At 32.3% G+C, this 19,307-nt stretch overlaps 1 protein-coding gene and 1 long non-coding RNA gene across 4 annotated transcripts in view; one reads left to right on the plus strand and one right to left on the minus strand.

Moving 5' to 3' along the window:
• The window catches only part of LOC126741096 (transcriptional regulator Myc-2-like), a 92,028-nt gene that overhangs the window by 37,872 nt on the left and 34,849 nt on the right, over positions 1-19,307 (minus strand). For 2 of the 3 annotated variants that reach the window (XM_050447427.1, XM_050447418.1), the window contains exon 3: positions 9,932-10,036. The exons of the other annotated variant lie outside the window; for it this stretch is intronic. In XM_050447427.1, the coding sequence (XP_050303384.1) occupies positions 9,932-10,036 (105 nt within the window). The remainder of the gene's footprint in view (positions 1-9,931; positions 10,037-19,307) is intronic. 3 annotated transcript variants of the gene reach the window in all.
• The window catches only part of LOC126741129 (uncharacterized), a 67,598-nt gene continuing 59,981 nt past the window's right edge, over positions 11,691-19,307 (plus strand). Inside the window, exons 1-2 of the long non-coding RNA XR_007662119.1 lie at positions 11,691-12,143; positions 12,243-12,500. This is a non-coding gene — a long non-coding RNA (uncharacterized LOC126741129). The remainder of the gene's footprint in view (positions 12,144-12,242; positions 12,501-19,307) is intronic.

A 19,307-nucleotide genomic window follows, 5' to 3' on the forward strand; every position in this document is an offset into this window, starting at 1 on the left:
AACAAAAAAGTCCAGACAATGTCAATTATGTCAGACAAGTTAATATTTATTTCAATGCATTAAACAAAAACACCGTCTAGACATAAACTAGTATAACGCATGCAAAAATCACTAGTGAAAATGTCAATAAAAATGCACATTTCCTTGCGAAGATAATAAAAAATGCCACGTGTCTGCTCGGCTATTGAGTCCTTGACATTTCCTAACATAGGGCAAAGTAATATTTTACGCCTTTCCCAATTAAACCGGTACAATGTAAATAAACCTAATTATTTCTCAGATAAATTGTTACAAAAATACGTTATCGTATAGGGACGTGTATCTTAAAATTCCGTCAACGATTGTCAATCCAATTTTTTCCCAGGATAATTTTTGGGACTGTCATCATGTCGAGTCGGAATTCGCAATATCGCCTCGGCGATTAGTCATCCCACCGGGAGACGATTCATTCCATTCATAATTAGTAATGAAAAACGCGAGGGAAAGCGTCTTTAATAAGTTTTAAGTAGTTTTTAACTTCCTCCAGACGGCCGCTAAAATGTTTTATTCATGACGGTAGGCAGCATGTGCTGCTGCTTGTCATCCCGGAAAAAGCCGGCATACACCAGACCAGGCGACCGACGGTTTATTCATAGCCGAGAGAAATAGCTTGGTGTCATTATTACATGTAATCCTTTTTTTCTATAGATCTAACCGTATTGCAGGTAAAAAAATATATAGTTTTACGTACATTCTGCATTGCTTCATACGGGTTATGCTATGCTGGATTAACAATTTAAAACTATAATAATCTCAACTGTTCTATTCTCCATCGAATGGTGACGAAATGGTGGTCTTGTTAAGAGATGAGTATAAATAATATATGTGTCTTAAAGTAATTAAAGAGTTGAGTAGAGTAAACAACATTCTCCTGCATCACAAATTGTACTTTGCAAAGAACCCAAGGAATAAACCTTAAGAACGAAAACAAAACTAGGCAATAAAACTGCAGGCCTACATCCACTCAAAATTAATCTTAATTCTGTCGTTTAACTCTCTGTTTGACATTATTTTAAAAATCACAAATCTGTTTCATTTCCCTGGCTCTTTCGAAAGTAGAAAGTACATAATTGTTTACAGTCTCACAAACTCTATTTTGCTCAAGATATGGAGATAATGACTAAGTAGAATTCGACGAAATAAAGCTGGAGTTATCCTATGTAAAACCGTAAAAAATATCAAAGTTTTGACATACATTGGAAATTTAAACCAGAAACGCGTCTGGAGTGCAAACAAGCACTGAAAAGAAAGGTATCTGCAACTAAGAGATAAATAGGACACGTATTCTGACAATATGAAAATATGTGTGGGACATAAACCAGCAAATTCCTGCATTTTTAAGATGATAAAAGGCAAAAGACTGAGAAGAAAGATCTGATAAGCAAAGCTAACATCTGTCAAGAATGTTGAAAAACCCAGTTTTTTAGGAAAGTTTTCTGAAAGATCCAAAATGATTTAACCTCGTTACTTTGATTGTCGAGATTATTCAAAGATTTAAAAAAAAGTTGTTACGGGTGATAAGATAAAGGCTCTTAGATAATTCCAGTTTATGCTATCCATTTATCTAATTAAAAAAGAATTTAAATGTATTCCAACTGTCTGAGATATCAAAAATCTGTACAATAACCCGCAAAAACATTAAGCTTATTATTTTTGAAATGTGGTCGAAGACATTTAATTAAATTTGAATTAAATTAAAACTTTTATAGAAGTTAAATACCCAGGAATTTGGAATCATAATAAAAATTAAAACAAAAAATAGTTTTTTTACAGGTAATATCCATACAATATAAAAGATGCCTGATAAGCGTAACCCAGACTAGTGAATGACTAAAATTTTCATTATCCGTGGTAAAACGACGCATTTATGATAATAAGCGGCTAATACTTATATAACGTAAAACTTCCCGTTTTCCTTGATCTTTTCAGGTTCTACGGCGGAATCAAAATGGGCTATTTAAATTCGCTTTTAAATACCGATACTACATAAATTTGCATCGAATTATCGACTATTATTTGGGAATATTCTACTATATGCTTTACTGAATTTAGGAAAAGGCCCGTTTTCAATAGACAATTAAATTAGGCATCATTAAATATTATGACGTTTATTAATAATATATAAGCTGATTAAACTGTGCTAAAACATTCGCTTTGTAATTGATAATTATTCAAAAAACAGTCGCACTTTTGCACGCGACTATACCATTATTGATTGTTACGGCGCCAAATAATTGCTACTTTTAAACGCTGCAATACTTGCATATAAACAATGCATAAATCTGCCATTAGAAGCGTCTTAATATAAAAGAACTAGTAAAAGTAAAATAACTTAGTGTCGGCAAATACTGGGTAAGTGACTTTTATTCACCCACATTAATAATATAACAATAATTCTTCCCTTAGTACGAAAAATCCTAGACAATTTGAAATTTTCTCTGGCATTCCCATTTCATCATCCAACGACAGTAAAATATATCTTCAGTTTGTATCTGTTACCGTGTTGTGCGCTTCCCTAATAGGTTTTAATCAATTTTATTTTCTTTGTGGAGCTCTACCAGAATAAAGCCATTTTACCTGATGTAATTACGGCTGTGTGTACGCGTCGTTGATCAAAAAACTAGGTTAGCTCTATTTCAAGCCCACAACGCCTAATTAAAATCGTAAATTGAGTGGGATGTTGATCTTTAGAAGTTCTGGAAAAGCAGATGCCAACAATGTATATAGGACGAACTTTGTATTAGGTATACAATTATTGGTGTCAATATACGCTATAAATCGTTTATAGCTCTGATTGTAATATAATTTAGGATGTATGTGGTTCTAAAAACCAGATAAAAGACTATAACACGATAATGATGTCTTTCTTCTAGTAAAATTTAGGTTTATTTAGTTTGGATGCGATATAAAACCCTTTTAATAATGTAAGTTCGGGTAAGTAAGTACGTTCGTTTTACAAAATCTAAACAGTTTTGATGAGAGAACTGAAACGATTTTACCAAATGACGAAAATATTCGACTTATAAATTTGATATTTACTACAAAACTAAGTAGTAAAAAAAACTCGAAATATTTTAACTTTCTGTTCGAATAGGCGCTTAAAACTTCTCTGGAACTCCTTCTGGCGCTGTGAAGGATTTTCTTGTTAAGCTGAGAAGGAATGTTAGTCCTTTAAGTTTTTTAATCATATTTTCTAATATAAAAAAATGATTGAAAGTAACTCAACAGGCAACTTAAAGGTCCAGGAACTAATAATATAATAATTGCAACTGATTAAAACAGTTAAATAAAGTCATTTTTTTGTTAATTCTTGACAACCGATTGAAGATTTGGTTTCAACTGCCTAGCATATAGTTGAAATCCTTTTTGTATGCATTTCAGAGAGTTCAAGACAATTTTTTTATCAATGAATTAGAACAGACTTCAACTGTCCATAGATTAGTGAATAAAGATGGGTTAAATAGAATAATAGAATTTCTACTGAAAATAATATCTTTAAAACCTTGTGATCTATTAAATCAAGTGGTTTCCTAACATACAAATTAGTATATTTGAAACCAAGTTATAGTCACAAATCTGGTATCTATCTATACATGTATATATTGATATAATAATTATATTTAAAAGGTGACACGTACTTCATTTTCTTCTTTTATATATTTAAATTACGTCTCTTTGAGAAGTATGGACGACTTTTTTATGTTTATAAAAATGAATTTTTAAATGAATTGCTTAAGTAGAATTTTGGAGGTCCGATGGAGGACTAAACGCTCTTAATTCACTACCTTTATTTAGCTACTTATAAAATAATACACAAAGAGACAGACGCTGAGTAGCAGTTTTGTCTTTATAATTTTGAATTTTTGTTCCTTAAATTCAAGTTTTTTTTGCTATTAGTTTTATTTATAACCTGCTTATCACCTGTCTCTTCGAACAATTTCCCTACGTTTATTCTTCAAACAATATAACTTACCACCTCGGAACTCTTTCATGGTAGCTAGACTTTGAACTTACCTGTAAAAGAAAAATAAATTAATATAAAATGTAATGATATAAAATTATTTAAGTTTTATAATGAAATAAATCACAACATAGAAAAGGCATGTCACCCTACAATTCATAAGTACTTCATTTTAATAAAACTCCCATTTCACTTTCCTGGTCCATACCTAAATGTCAAATTCAATTTTATTAGATTAAATAACGTCGAAAATTCTTGAAAGGAAGTGGAGTTCTGAAAACATGTCACGTGCAACAAGGGGTTGTTGAGTTAAAAAAAAGGCTTATAACGCGTCTCGCAAGATCTATTACACCATATGAAAGTTCAAGGAGGACAACAATAACCTCATAAAGGAATAAAAGACTGCGTCATCACGAATTCTAATGTCCTTCTGTTCAAGGAAAATGCCTTTTATATTTTTTATTGCTACCAGTAGTATATTTTAAATTAATATATATATATGTACAGAAAGTTTAGGCGATGAGGTAATACTAGCTTTATTGAAATAATTAAAAAGGCAATAAAAATTAGCAAATTATGATTTAACTAAATTGTGTCACGAATTAAAATTCGTTTGTGACGTAATTACTTTTTTTACATAAGGTTCTCTTGGATTTTGTTGCAAATTTAATCCAAGTGCGCATTATTTAACAGCGATCGATAATAATAATATTTAATATTTGCAAGTGGTTATTTACGATAAAACACCGTTTTGTGTATATTATGTGGGCCAAAAAGTGCGTTCTAATATCGCTTTTTGATATATAGACAGATTTACGGATATCGTTGATTGAAAATGGAAAAGATGCGCAAATACTGTATAAAATTTCGTGACCGCGGCAGCCAGCCGTTCTTTGCTTTATCTAGCAATTTAGAAGCTAAGAGGTGGCGCCCCCATACGTAGGAATGATAAAACTCGCTTGGCAGCCTTGGTATTAAAAATTACTAGACATAATATCGCAGAGAAATGGGAGTTTTCGCATTGTGCTATTTCTGTTTAAGGACATATTCGCATATTCCATAGTATAAATATGGGAGAAAATATTAAAAGGTTTAGTTTCATATTTTTTTGAACCAGAGGCTGTTATATTTTATACAATGTGCAAAAATATACATATGGTAAAGTGTTTTAAGCTTTTATTACGGGCCTTATAAATTTAAAAAAAAATACCTTGAAAAAAAATTAACCTTAAAAACATATACAGAGTGTTCCGTTCATCATGTTACAAACTTCTATGGCAGATAGAAAACGTCAAAAGAAAAACAAAAGTTCATATAAACATGGGTCCGGAAAAGCTTCCTCAGGGAGCTAGAGCTCTTTGAAAATAACCTTTAAAAACTAGTTTTTTTTTAATAGCTCTGGAACTACTTTACCTACCGCAACCAATTTTGGGAGGTAAATTATTGTTAGTACGTTTATTCTTTTGAACCTACTAAATAAAAAAAATATTTACCAGGGGCTTCAGAATCAGGGGAGTATTTGATAAATTTGGGCCCATTTCTTTAAGACTTTAATTTCTACCCGTTTGGGTATTAGATTATGATGTTCCTATGCTTTTTACATAAAAAAGGTGCTCTTAGTAAAAGTCGGTAAATGATAAATATCACCGTTTTTGTGAAAATTGACGAAAAGCAAGTTATGAGATACAAAAATGAATTATCTATTATTATTAATAAACAATTAAAAAAAAAATCTGGCGTAAATATAAAATAAATGTTTAAAAAAAGTTAAGGTAGCCACTTTATTAAATTGGTACTCAAATTAATTAACTGTCACTTTAATTACCTTGAGGCATAAAATGTTTAAATGATTTTAAGTGTACTATAAAAACCAACAAATTAACAATTTAAAACGTAAACAAATTTTATTAAAAATTGGTACTACAAAAATAAACTTAAAATATTATTTGCTCAAAATGCCGGCTGCCACGATCGATACATTTATTGTATCTACGCACCATATTAAGGTTAACGTGGTTAAAAATATTAGGCGTGGTTTGGATTACTTCAGCAGCTGCGGAAATTCTGGCCACCAGGTCTTCTTCTGACTTGACTGGAGTTTCATATACGAGACTTTTCATATGCCCCCAAAGAAAAAAATCTAAGGGTGTCAAATCTGGTGAGCGCGCTGGCCAGGTGACAGGGCCTCCGCGGCCAATCCAGCGCCTTCCAAAATTTTCATTTATAAACTCGCGGACAATAAGTGGAAAATGAGCTGGCGCTCCATCGTGTTGTAGCCATAAGTTCTGTCGTATATTTAGGGGCAGATCATCTAATAGTTCTGGCAGTACATTTCTTAAAAAAATTAAATAAATATTTCCCGTTAAACGAGGAGGCAACATAATTGAACCAATTAAGCGTTCTCCAACAATGCCGGCCCACAAATGACCGAAAACGTATGTTGATAGCTGCTAAAATGAATACCATGGGTATTATGGGTATGGGTATTACCATGGGAATACCGTGGGTATTCATCATCCACCAAGGGTTTTCCTCACTTCACACATTCTTAGAATTAAAAATGCCTTCTTTTGTAAATAAAGCCTCGTCAGTAAAAAGGACATATTTTGGAAATTGAGGTTCTTCTGTACACCGGTCAAGAAACCACTGGCAAAAATTCACGCGGGGCCTAAAATCATTTGGTCCTAATGATTCCACCTTTTACAGGTGGTAGGGCCGAAGAAGCTGTTCATTAACAACGTTCCATACCCTAACATGATTTACATGCATCGCATCAGCAACTGCTCGAGTATTTACTGATGGGTTATCTTAAAATCGCTGAAGCACTTCTTCCTCAAAATCCGGGATTCGGATGTTCCTTTGCGCGCCATTATCGTGGCGTTTTATTTTAACAGAGCCAGTCTCCCTGAGCCGTTGATTGACCCTTTCAAAAAGTGTGTGAGCTGGGATTCGCCTTTCGAGAAACCACTCTTCATATAGTCTGGAAGCAGCTCTACCATTACATCGAACTTCCCCATAAATTAAAAGCATATCGGCGTATTCAGCAAAAGTGTAATCCATTACTTAACCGTAATAAAAAGGGAATTAATATCATGTAAAAAATACTGACAGTGACAAATTTAAAAAATACTGACAGTGGCAATGAATTAGCATTATTATTATTATTAAAATAATTAATTCAAGATACAACATCTTAGTTTGGTTTTAGTCAATTTCCACAAAAACGGTGATATTTACCGACTTTTACTAAGAGCGCCTTTTTTTATGTAAAAAGTATAGGAACATCATAATCTATTGTCCAAACCATGTTGGGGCAGAAATTAAAGTCTTAAAGAAATGGGCCCAAATTTACCAAATACTCTCCTGATTCTGAAGCCCCTGGTAAATATTTTTTTTATTTAGTAGGTTCAAAAGAATAAACGTACTAACAATAATTTACCTCCCAAAATTGGTTGCGGTAGCTAAAGTAGTTCCAGAGCTATTAAAAAAAACTAGTTTTTAAAGGTTATTTTCAAAGAGCTCTAGCTCCCTGAGGAAGCTTTTCCGGACCCATGTTTATATGAACTTTTGTTTTTCTTTTGACGTTTTCTATCTGCCATAGAAGTTTGTAACATGATCAACGGAACACCCTGTATATGTTACTCACCTTTAGATTGACTTTTATGTTTTATAGGGTAAGTTTTTAGCTGAAAACTTTTAAATGTATTTTTTTTAAATCTAAAAATGTCTATTGTAGATTTGATAAAGGTCAAGAATATGAAGACCGAAACGTTATTAAAATTATATGTTAAAGCAAGATAAATTTTATGTTTTAACAATTACCAATACCCAAGAAAATAATTGATTTCAAAAATACATAAGCAGCATACATAACCCAAAAACAATCCAACCCTATATATCCAACCAAAGAAAATGGTAAAATTGGATTATTTTTGGTTTAATATTCTGGTTTGATAAATAGCATTATATTTTTTAAATTGCCCGGGCATTGGGCATTATGAATAATCGCCATGTAATTACATTGTTCATATTATACGAGCCCCGTCCCACTTCAGTTGGCCCAATTGAAAATTCTTAATAATTTCTGTTTAAACCCCCAAAAAAAAAGACAAATTTTATAATATTATATAGTTTTAAACAAATAATAAGCTTTACTTACTCTATAAACACAACAAAATGGGAAAGTAAACTCATTTATATTGAACATGTGTTTATTTTTTAAAACAGTCGCAATTCTTTAAGGCATGGGGTTTATTAAGTTCTGATACTACCCCTGATTAAAACTATCCCAAATTTCTTGCTAGTGGATTTCGGACCTAATGAATAGAACCCTTGTATATGCCTAAAGAGTTAAAATAAAATAAAAAATAGAAACAAGAAATTTATTTCTACTATTTAAAATATGATTCAAAAATTTATCAATCAACCAAAATCTAATTTTACAGATAACACATAATGTTTATATGAGATACTTTTTGGTATTGTAATATTGTGGAATAAAGATTCGATAAAAGAATAATAAATTCATTTTTTACTAAGCGGGCCAACTGAAATAAGACGGGGCTCGTATATATTTTTAGCAGAAAATTTTACATAACGAAATAATCATAAATAAATGGTAGTAAAAGTATTTACATATAAAGATTATTTAAACAATCTTTATCAATATTTTTTATTTTATTTGTTTAAACATTGACTGAAGAGGCAAGATTTAATTTTCAATCATTGATTAGATACGATACGTATTTTGCTATGCGGCTTCTTAGAAGTTTGTTTTTCTCTCGTTTGCTGGTATTTTTCAGTTTCCCATTTAAAAAAACTAAAAGAATTTTCAAAAAACTAAGAGAATTGTTTCTTCTCTTCCTAGTATTAGTACATCCCCGATAAGCACACTCGTTAATTTTGCTTGAATTTGACACAATTCAAAACAATAATAATACAAAATAATACGCCAAACATGCAAAAACTCCCTTAGACGATGCTGGCGAGCTCCGCTAAACAATAATGAGACACAAACGGCAAAAAGATTTCCGCGCGCGTTTGAGCGTGGCGCCATCTACCCGCCGCGCGCTTTTTAGGTCACGTTTTTGCCCGTAAATATGCGTATCTTCTCGCCTCTTCAATCAACGCGGATATATTTATGCAGTTATCGTATTTACACTTTCGCACGTACGTTATCATAAACCGGCCTTGCATTTAATTCCGTTCACATTATCTTAACAAACGTTTTCAAACTATTTATTAGTATAATCGGAAAACGTTGAAAATACTATCATGATAACATATTAAGTACTTAATGACATCTGTACTTATTGCAGTTTTATGGAAGTAGGACAGGTTTAAGTAGCATTACCACAGAAAAATACGGTATTTGTGAAAATTTTCCTGGGACTTGCTGTAAACTTTAAAGAATAATTATAGAGAAAGTTAAACCCCATTTTTTAAATTATTTCACAAATTCTCCAATTATTAAAAATTCCTAAAAAAATATTTTTTTTAGCAAAAGTGACTCGTTATTGAAATAAGTGTTTTAGCGATTATTTTCAAGAAACTTTGACTTCAAAATAACAAAAAATAATCAAGTTAGGGAATCCTAACATCAACCGGTTAATATTCAATACTAATTCAATTTGAAAAAATCATGTTAAAACAAAATTTGTCAACAAACCAAAGATCATATATGAGTGCAATATTCAAAGATTTAAAAGTGGCATTATACGTTATGCCTAAACACCCTACAGAAATACTGTAATGTCTTCTATCAAAGTTTAGAAGGAAACCATCAATCTGCAACTCAGGACCAACTTCTTCAGCTCAGTATAAAATAACCATTCCAACAATAAGAAGCATATTTTCGTAGTTATTGGCATTTCTTTAGTTAAAAATACAAAATATAAGAATAACGTTGATTCTGATTGAAAAATGACATACCACGTATTTTGTGCGGCATTCTAGCACAAACTCTTGCATTCTCGCGGACAGTTCTAGCAGTCCGTCGTCGCACTGCAGCACTACTTAAGGCCCATTGACGACGTACTGGAAATGTAGTAAAAATGACATAAATCTATTTACTATAAGTGAAATATGATCAAATTTTGAGCAAAGTTTTGGTGATTTTCACCAATTTGCTGTTCTATCAGAAAAAAAAATTTCGCAGTGTTTTTTAGTTAAAGGAATCTTCTGATGAAAATAATATAATAAGCTATAAATAACATAATCTATTTCTCTGCCTATTGAGTAATCTAGAAAGCCATCAATTCATGCCCAAATAATCTAAATCAAGTGAAAATTTTTGGCGATGAGACTTGATACATTGTCCGTATTTACTACTAAAAGTCGGCTCTCGACGTGGTAACTTAAAAGTTGTGGAAACTTTCAGGAATAACGATTTCTCCGCAAAAACTCGCCACCCCAAGTGTCCGACGACATCGTAAAAGCGACACTTAAGCTTTACGAGTCACAAATTCAATTTCTCATTGTATGAGCGAACGACGCATTAACTTAACGGCCAATTTTCACACCGCCAAGTAAACCGCACGTTGTCCTTATTATTTTCCTGGATTTCACGACTTATTTTCATTGTGTACCTACGGCCTTTGGACTCACTCGTTTCAGTGCCCCGCTATTTTGTTGCCCATTTACACTAATTTTGTTGGCCTATAAAATATTGTGCCATTTGACGTGCTGGCACTGTAAATTCGAGACCCTTTTTGTTTCATAGTTTACCCATTAAAAATAATATATCCATTAATATGCTATAAAATGTGAATGATAATGCAAGAGTGAATGTAGAGCGAACTTACCGAATTTAAATAAAAATTCAAAAAAATCGAGGGATTCCAGAGAAAAGTTCTGTAAATGGAAGAGCTGATATCGATCCACTCACTCGAGTAAAATTTAATTTATTAAGTCACAAAAAAAAATTGATTGTTTTAATATTTCACTTGTCCTGTTTTTATGTTTTTGTATTTTAAGATCGACTCATAACGTCATTAACGCAATTGTTTATGCGAATAAAGCACAAAAGTACAAACCAGAAATAGATTTTGCAACTATTTATTGAATTATTGTTTCAGAAAAATTTACTAAATAATAAGCTCACACTTTTCAAAAAAGTTGCTGTGCTAAGATCTCGAAAAAATATCCATAAAGATATCCTTTGATGAACATCACCCTGTACCTATCGCGATTTCTTATTCCGCTGACGTTTGACATCATCTGCAAGATTCTCGGAACTCGAAACGTCAGCCTGATGGTCGCCGCTATATGACAAAAGACGTTCCCGCGTCGTTAACGAGCAGTTAACGAGCTCGGAAAGTTTTATATTAGTTTTTCGGACCCCCTTTTTTTACTTTCTCACGAATATTCGGCCCAAACGACATAACTCATAGCGAATTAAATTGATCTCGCGATTGTCCCCAACAAAAAATTCGATGATGCGCAGCAGCTTAACTTCTTCGAGTAATGTTCAATTAATTTATATCCCAGTATGCCTACCTGGCTTAATATATTGTTAGTTTTATTAATGACGGTTTTCCGCTGGCTCAAAAAGTCGGTTTCCGGTTAGGCATTGTTGTCAAAAGGGCCATTAATCATAGAACCAGTGCGTATTGCGTAATGACCTAATTCTCGGTTTGACCAAGTAGTATAGTAATTTTTTTCGCTTCATAAATGTCAAGGAGATTGGCTGTTTTTATTAAGTAAGTCTTGGTGACTCTCGTTTCAGGCGGTTCACACCAAAGAATTAACAAAAAAAAATTGTTTAAATTAATAAATTAAATGACTAACATCATCGGGTCATCGTTTTCCAACGCCCGGTGAAAAACGTAGTAGGCTAGTTAAAAGCAATATTATCGGCCCGCTACCAAAAAAAGAGATGTTCATTGCACTCTCATGGCCAAGGAATGGCGTTGTAGTTATTTGTCCGGGTCTCAAAAGTTTTTTTGTGAAGGTCAAATTCAAACATTTCGGCGATAGAGTGCTTTAAACTCTCGTGCTAAACGTAGCGCTGCAACCAGCAAAACATGACAATAATTAAAATAAGTGATTGTGTGTTAAAAATAGTCTAGAGGGCAATATTAGGACGAAATTCTAAAAAAAATTGAAAGTGATTAGTTAATGTGCATGTGTTGAAGTCGGTCAGGTCAGGTTAAGTTTATTACTGCGTCGAATATGTCAATAACATTATTTTCACACATTTACTCATTTGTTTGAAATACTGATGCAAATTCTTCTTCCTCAGTTACAATGGACTCGCGTCATATTTCGACGGCCGTTCAATCTTGTTGTTTATTATGGACCTACAGTTTAACGTGGGTTAACGGTGGAACCACGAGTGCTTTTTGAAGACAAACACAAACAATCATGCCCTTGCCAGGATTCGAACCTGAGACCACACGATCGCATCGTGAACACTGCCCACGGTGCTACCGGGATCGACACTGATGCAAATTAACCTCTCAATATACCGAGAATCTATATAAAAGTATCAATTTATTGTGTAGGTATTGGTGATTGTTATGACTTCTTAGTCTAGTATATTTATACAGTTTTACATTATCAGCCCATTTAGTACCGCCGCTCTTCCATATGCGTTATCTTGTTGATAAATTTGTCAAGTTCTAAAGAACTTGATCTTCAACACTGATGATGGATTCAATATAATTCAAAAATTTGGCATGAAACAAATAATTTCTCTTAGTACTTGACTAATTTCACACAAAACATCACATCTGATTTAAAATTTTGGTCGAAAATAAAAAGAATCAATAACTAATTAAATTGCACTAAAATAAAGAAGATACAACACATAAAATTTATTATCAGCACGTATATTCTGCCCATCTTGCACATTATTTAGTCCACCAGACAACCCAAATTATTCACTTGCATTCTCAATTTCAATTTCGCAATGTATGAACAAAATATATTCTTACACGAACACAATAAAGTGCGTAGTTCCTGCGGTTATTACTACGTTTTAATTAAAATTTTCGAATAAAGCGAAAAAAATGTTTTTAATAATTAATAGGGAAGATTATACAATTTGTAATTTTCTCCTGGCAACAATGTCATGCAAGTCCTTGACCCGCCAATGTTATTTATATACTCAGTGCATTTCGGAGCCAAATGAACAAATGATAATACGCTGATGTGTAAAAAACCCATTCAAAAAAGTCATGCATTATAATCTTAATAATCGGTGGTGAGCGCTTGTTGTGAAACGTCAGATTATAATTTTAAAACCAGAGCTTTGGGTCAACACATGTAGGTCATATTCTTTTTAGTTTATTATGATATGCTATCGTTTAAATCGTGTATATGTATTTGGTAATTATTACTCCTTCGAATTAATTAAGGTACTTAAAAATCCTTGAAATAACTATTCTTCTTTTTAGATTTTGTACCTGGACGAAAGGATTTCGTATTCATTATACATTAGAATTGCGCTATAGGGTTATATAATATTTAAACTAAATAATATGGTATTTTTATATTTAATTTTTTAGATGGTTTATTTTACTAGCAGGTTGAAAAAGCCCGTTTTTCAACTAATATTAACACATTTGTATAGAACATAACTATCATTTCGAAATAAAATTTTCCAGATAAAATTATGTTAAAATGTATAACTTAAATGGACACGACACATAATGAAGAATTAATAACTCAATTCATGATAAAAAACGTAGTGTTTAAGAAAATTTACAAAACAAGAAATAAAGTAAAAACCAATTAATTCATATGCTGCGGACAAAAGTAAAAACACATACAACCTAAATCATAAAAAAGTCATATATTATATAATGACAATTTTCTATATGTGTGACTATTTAGTATAACCGTAAAACTCGTTGCAAGCAAATACATAGTCAAAACAATAATTGCACCAAATGTGTTACCAGTTAAATACATTGTCGAAGTTTTTATTGCTAATGGTGAACCTTGGGATTATTTCAGTATTTCTAATATAAATTATTATTTTAGGCAAATTTGCGGCCTTGAAAAAAATTATTACAGAAACGTGGATAAGTTGTAAAATTCTCAATTAGAATTTTCCGATTTATTCGATTTCTATGAACGTTTGAAAATTCGAAATTTGTAAAAACTTTAATAAATTTTCTGTTTCTTATCCTCGTAAAATATTCAATTGCCAAATTAAGAGTTAGAACGATGCATAAACTCTAAAGTTGTTGGCAAGAAAACTTATGTAATTTGGCTCCGGATCCATCTTCCAGGAAAATATATTGCCAAAAATAGCTTTATCTCTACCTAATACTTAAAATCTTTGAAGGAGCATTTTCAAATATTTGCTATAATTTTTCTGAGAAAATGAATACCTTAATTGGCGCCGTTCATATGAAACGATAAGATGATACATCATTATATTCATTTATATACTTCAGTCTTTCATGACTCAGTGGCGGCATGGAAATCAAATCTAGGCGCCAGCGATAAGTTCGGTACCAACCTACCACCAAACAATATTGCGGTTTTAAAAAACAACAATTAACTAAATGCAACACATCCTACTACAGTAATACAATAATGATAATTCCCAGCTAAAAATAAAATAAACGAATTTCATTCGCCTAATTACCCTAGACTCAAGCCGTCCGATTTCGTTAGAAAAAAAACTGTCAAACATGGATATGCAACAGCAGCTCATGGAAATGACGTAACGAATCCGCGTCGTCCGGAATCGATAAATTTAACATAAAATGAATGAATAAATTCCCGCCAATAAGTCGCCGAGAGTAAAGGTCGACCCACACCGAAACTTTTTATCGTTTTTAGGAGAGTTTTTGCATATAACCAGAGTATAAAAGAAATTAGGTTACGTATCCATTTAGGTTATGCCTATTACGTTATGCACCAAATATGAAAGAATATTTAGGAATTTGTGCTGAAAATCAATTTTTGATTTTAGATTTAAGTTCAGCTTAGCTTTTTTACTGAAAATTATATTGGTATAATAAATACTGTTTTTCAAAAAAAAATTGAAATTAAAATTAATACTGTTTCTAAGCAGCATTAGTACCATATTTTTGGTGCTGCATAAATTAACTAGCATTTAGTGAAAATAATATTCATTTTAGGTAGATAGGAAATGTTTACTTTGGTATCTTGATGCCGAAGACATATTTTTAGTTATTTTATTATTTCATAGAAGCCTTTCATTAAATTTTTGTAAATGCTATGGATTTGAAAAACTTCCTACTTAAACAAGTGAATCGATAGAATTTTGTCATGTTGAAAAAAAGTTAACTTTCAGTAATTATTTTGTTTGGAAATAAGACGATTAAGCTCAATGAACTTGTCCAAGAATTTATAATATTATTCGAACTTATTATCTTTAATAAGTTTATTTAGTTTCTTATGTTTTCCTTATGAGAGAGAAACTCTATAATAAATTGTCTGAACTTAAAACTTCATTAGTTACAGTCTTTCTTAGTTAATAGTTCAATCTCCCACTATACGTGCATACAGACAAGTAAAGGGAACTTACAACGATCATTTGCCCAACAACCTTGTCAAACCAAATCACTTTCTATTAAAAGATAATTATAAATAATTTAATTGTTGTTCCTGAAACTATATTTGCATGCGAGGATAACCATTTATGGACAATTACATAAGTACACATCATGTGCGAGTTGAATTTTATGATTAAGAATCCACTTTAATGGTAAGGGTTTATAAATAAATACATTTATTAATCTTGACAAGCAAAAAACTCAACGTATAGATATCCGGCGCCGGTACACGTATGTTATATATAATAAAACACGCGTGGCAATTTTTATGTGTTTTAACTCGGCAGGTTTGCCAAATTAATTGAAGCAGCTTGGCTCTTACTCACTGCAACATAACGCCAACTTTAGATTTTCTTTTTTAAGTTAAAGGAAAATTTACGACAACTTGGCAACAAACCTTGGGTAATTCCCGCCAAATGATTGCGCATATCCTACTACTAAAACTAAATTTACTATCATGCTAGGCGGGAATGCTGCACCCGTAACGCGTCACGTGTATAAAACCGGTAAAATGCATTTCGATATAGAAATGCAGTTCCTATAGCGTAATAATGTGCTGGAATTAATATAGGGCCACGCTGCCAGATTGACGCCAAATCTTATATATCAGATTATTACTTCACGCGAACGTTGTCAATGCTTTCATTGAAATTTCCTGTCCTCGAATTTATCAATGAGTATATACAAGATACCAATAATTTGCCTTTGTGTATTTAATGGAAATAATATTTTGATAAGATGGGCTCTAGGTAAATCCCGCACTCTTATACCTATATAATCTTATACTTTATTTGCTTTGGTATTTGAGTTACGTAATTTAAGTATACAAGTAATTACGTAATAGTTTTTAACACATTTTCGGCTAAAGATAAATATTGGTTTTAGGGAGATCAAGATTGGCTGGCACAAATACATGAAACGCGTTATTTTTCTTATTTGCTTTCGGTAAATATTATGAATTGCATGATAGAATTATCGTTTGAAGGTATAATACTTAGATAGGCATAAGTAAAGTATTTCATTAAGAAATTCCATTAGATATAAAGATAGTAAAGGAAACTACTTACGTTAAGTATTAATAGGATTTATAGTTAGACCAATATTTACAAGCAAATGGAAAAATTAGCACTTTGAATTGACGAGTTAATAACGTGTTCCTATAATGGAAAATTAAAAACAAAAATTTTTAAAAATTAAAATAAAAAATTAAATAAAAATCTGTATAAACGATGACTATTTAATATTCAAGAAAAAAGATAACTATTTAGCGATTTTTAGAATAAAAACTGCATCAACAGATACAAATAGATGTTACAGATAAAACATTTTTACCCCTCTAAAGACACATTGATATATTTTGTATATAAATCTATTACTCTGCTGCTCTTGAGGGCTTCCTTTTAAAAAGACCGCAGGAACTCATATTGATTTACCAAGTGCTGATATTTTTTTTAACTTTACGCATAGGAAATATAAGCTTTTAACGTTATAACATTTCTTTGAACACAAGCCAGAATGTTGGACAAAAATACACGAGCCTATTATTTTTACCTATTAGAAAAAAAATCTGAGAAATAATAGAAGACCGAACTGATCTGCATTACAAAATCTGGACAAAATATCAGACGATTTGTAGAAAAGAATGGAAAAGAAAAAATTTCAGTAATTTTTTGGGTGTATCATCACGTGTACCATATTTTCTATTTTATACCTACAAGCGATGATGAAACCAGGCACTTTGAATGATTTCTCCTAACCTTAAAACTATTTACTCGCAATTCTATAGAGGCTGGTAACGATGGCATAAAAAGATGAACGTTAAAAAGATTAACCACGCCCGTCAAGACTTTTCAACTGTCAAAAAGTTTGGACAGCTGATGTGGAACTTTTTCAGCTCTTCAACCGGATTTTACGAACGAATCACTTCTTCTCTTATCAGGTCCATGGCATCAACAGCCTCTCTACCTTCGGTTAATAGTCCCCGTAGCAATCTGCCTCGCATGAGATTACATCTTCCTCTCGGTTTTCAGTTTCGCGCTAATTTTTTTTCGCCAGAATTGACGGGCGCCGAAGGCCTTCTCACCGAAAAAAGTCGTTATTAAAATAATAAGTATTGCGAAAAAAAATATGACCCGCTCCCTTTCATCAGCCAGGTACATCTTTTGACGTCGTAATTTGTACGTATCTTAACCACGCGATGGACGGCGCATTATATACCCGGTAGTTTAAAAGAGGGTTTAAGGATTTTTTTGTCGGTTGCGTCATTGAACTTTCAGGAATTCAAATAAGTATGTAAATCGCTCCGGTCAAAAACTCAAAAGGGTTATCAATATTACGGGGCTATTAATCCAAATGGCATTACATTAAGAGTGTTCAGTTCGCGTCATTGTCGGTCATTTAAACTTGTGTGGGAACGCCATCGCCAGCCGCACAGTGTTACGCTTTATAGAGTTATCGGAGGACAAAATTCATGGTAATTTTTTTAGTTTCTCAGGAAAATCCTTTATAGGCACATTTAATTTATATATTTTAATAAAAACATTTGCTGTATAGAGTGAAATATAATGATATACGCGCATAAATACCTATGCTGTAACATTCAATAGAAAATCCTAGGCAAAATCTGAAGTTAAAGAGAAATATTAAATGATTCAATAACTCCTCTATCCTTCACTTACGCTATGACATTTTGGCTTTTGGTTCATAAATTGAATCATATAGTAATTTTAATGGCCTGAAGCCTAAGATAGAAATTAAAACCGGAAAAAAAAATAAATACAATTTTATTGAGGTTATTCAAAAGGCATATTAAATAAGTTGTTAAAGTGTCTGCAAAGTCCGACGATCATGTTAGGATGAAACTAACAAGTAAAAAGGTCACTTATCTGTATGAGACGCCTCAACTCAGCAGGGAAGCAGGCGAAATGCACTCTCTTTTAAACTTATTACATAGACTTAAATCAATAACAAACTCCTTGTCACATAAACCGAGTTACTAATACGACTTTAAGTATTACGAGAAAATTTGTAAAAAAAAAAAGCTTTACCGTCCGTTACTAAATTTTGTCCATTGGCGGCAACATTATGAACCATCTAAGTAAAAATAAAAAAGTGCGTCCACAAACGGTTCAAACCTAATCAAGTGCATTTAAATAACTACATTAATACAATTCTTATGCGCTGGCAGACGCAAGTTACTTCACGAGAACTTGTTAATTAACATATGTCAGCGCCGATGAATAAGAATACTTTTAATTGCTGAAAAACTCGACGGTTGGGTTCAGGGAAACTATAAATTCGCCGAGCAAATAATGGGAAATTTATTTAGACCCGGTGATTCGCCGAAACGTCGTGTTTTGCATATTGAATGTTTGTTTTTTCATGCTTAATTCATAGATGCACATCCTGGCGGTTTATCAGGAAAAAAATACTAAAGTGATTCGTCACCGATATCAATTTATTTTTAATATTTTTAGCGGAGTTCATAAATTGGTTACTTCAAGAACCGGATTTTACGCGATAATTCAAAGCAAAACTAGCCATATATCAAAATCCGCAAGCCAGCGAGCATGACTAAAAGCCGAATCTTTAAATTCAGTGGGCGGTCTGTCCATTGCACCCAGGCAAACGGCAAAAGAGATTGCACCATATGGTGTTGGCGGCATTTATACCATATTTTGTAATGACTCGGATAATTTGTTATTCGGGCAATTATTATGGCATAATGCACGTTAAAATTAGATGTTGTGCTCGTACAACCGGAAACCGCG

The sequence above is a fragment of the Anthonomus grandis genome, chromosome 1 (assembly GCF_022605725.1).
Source record: "Anthonomus grandis grandis chromosome 1, icAntGran1.3, whole genome shotgun sequence".
NCBI lineage: Eukaryota > Metazoa > Arthropoda > Insecta > Coleoptera > Curculionidae > Anthonomus > Anthonomus grandis.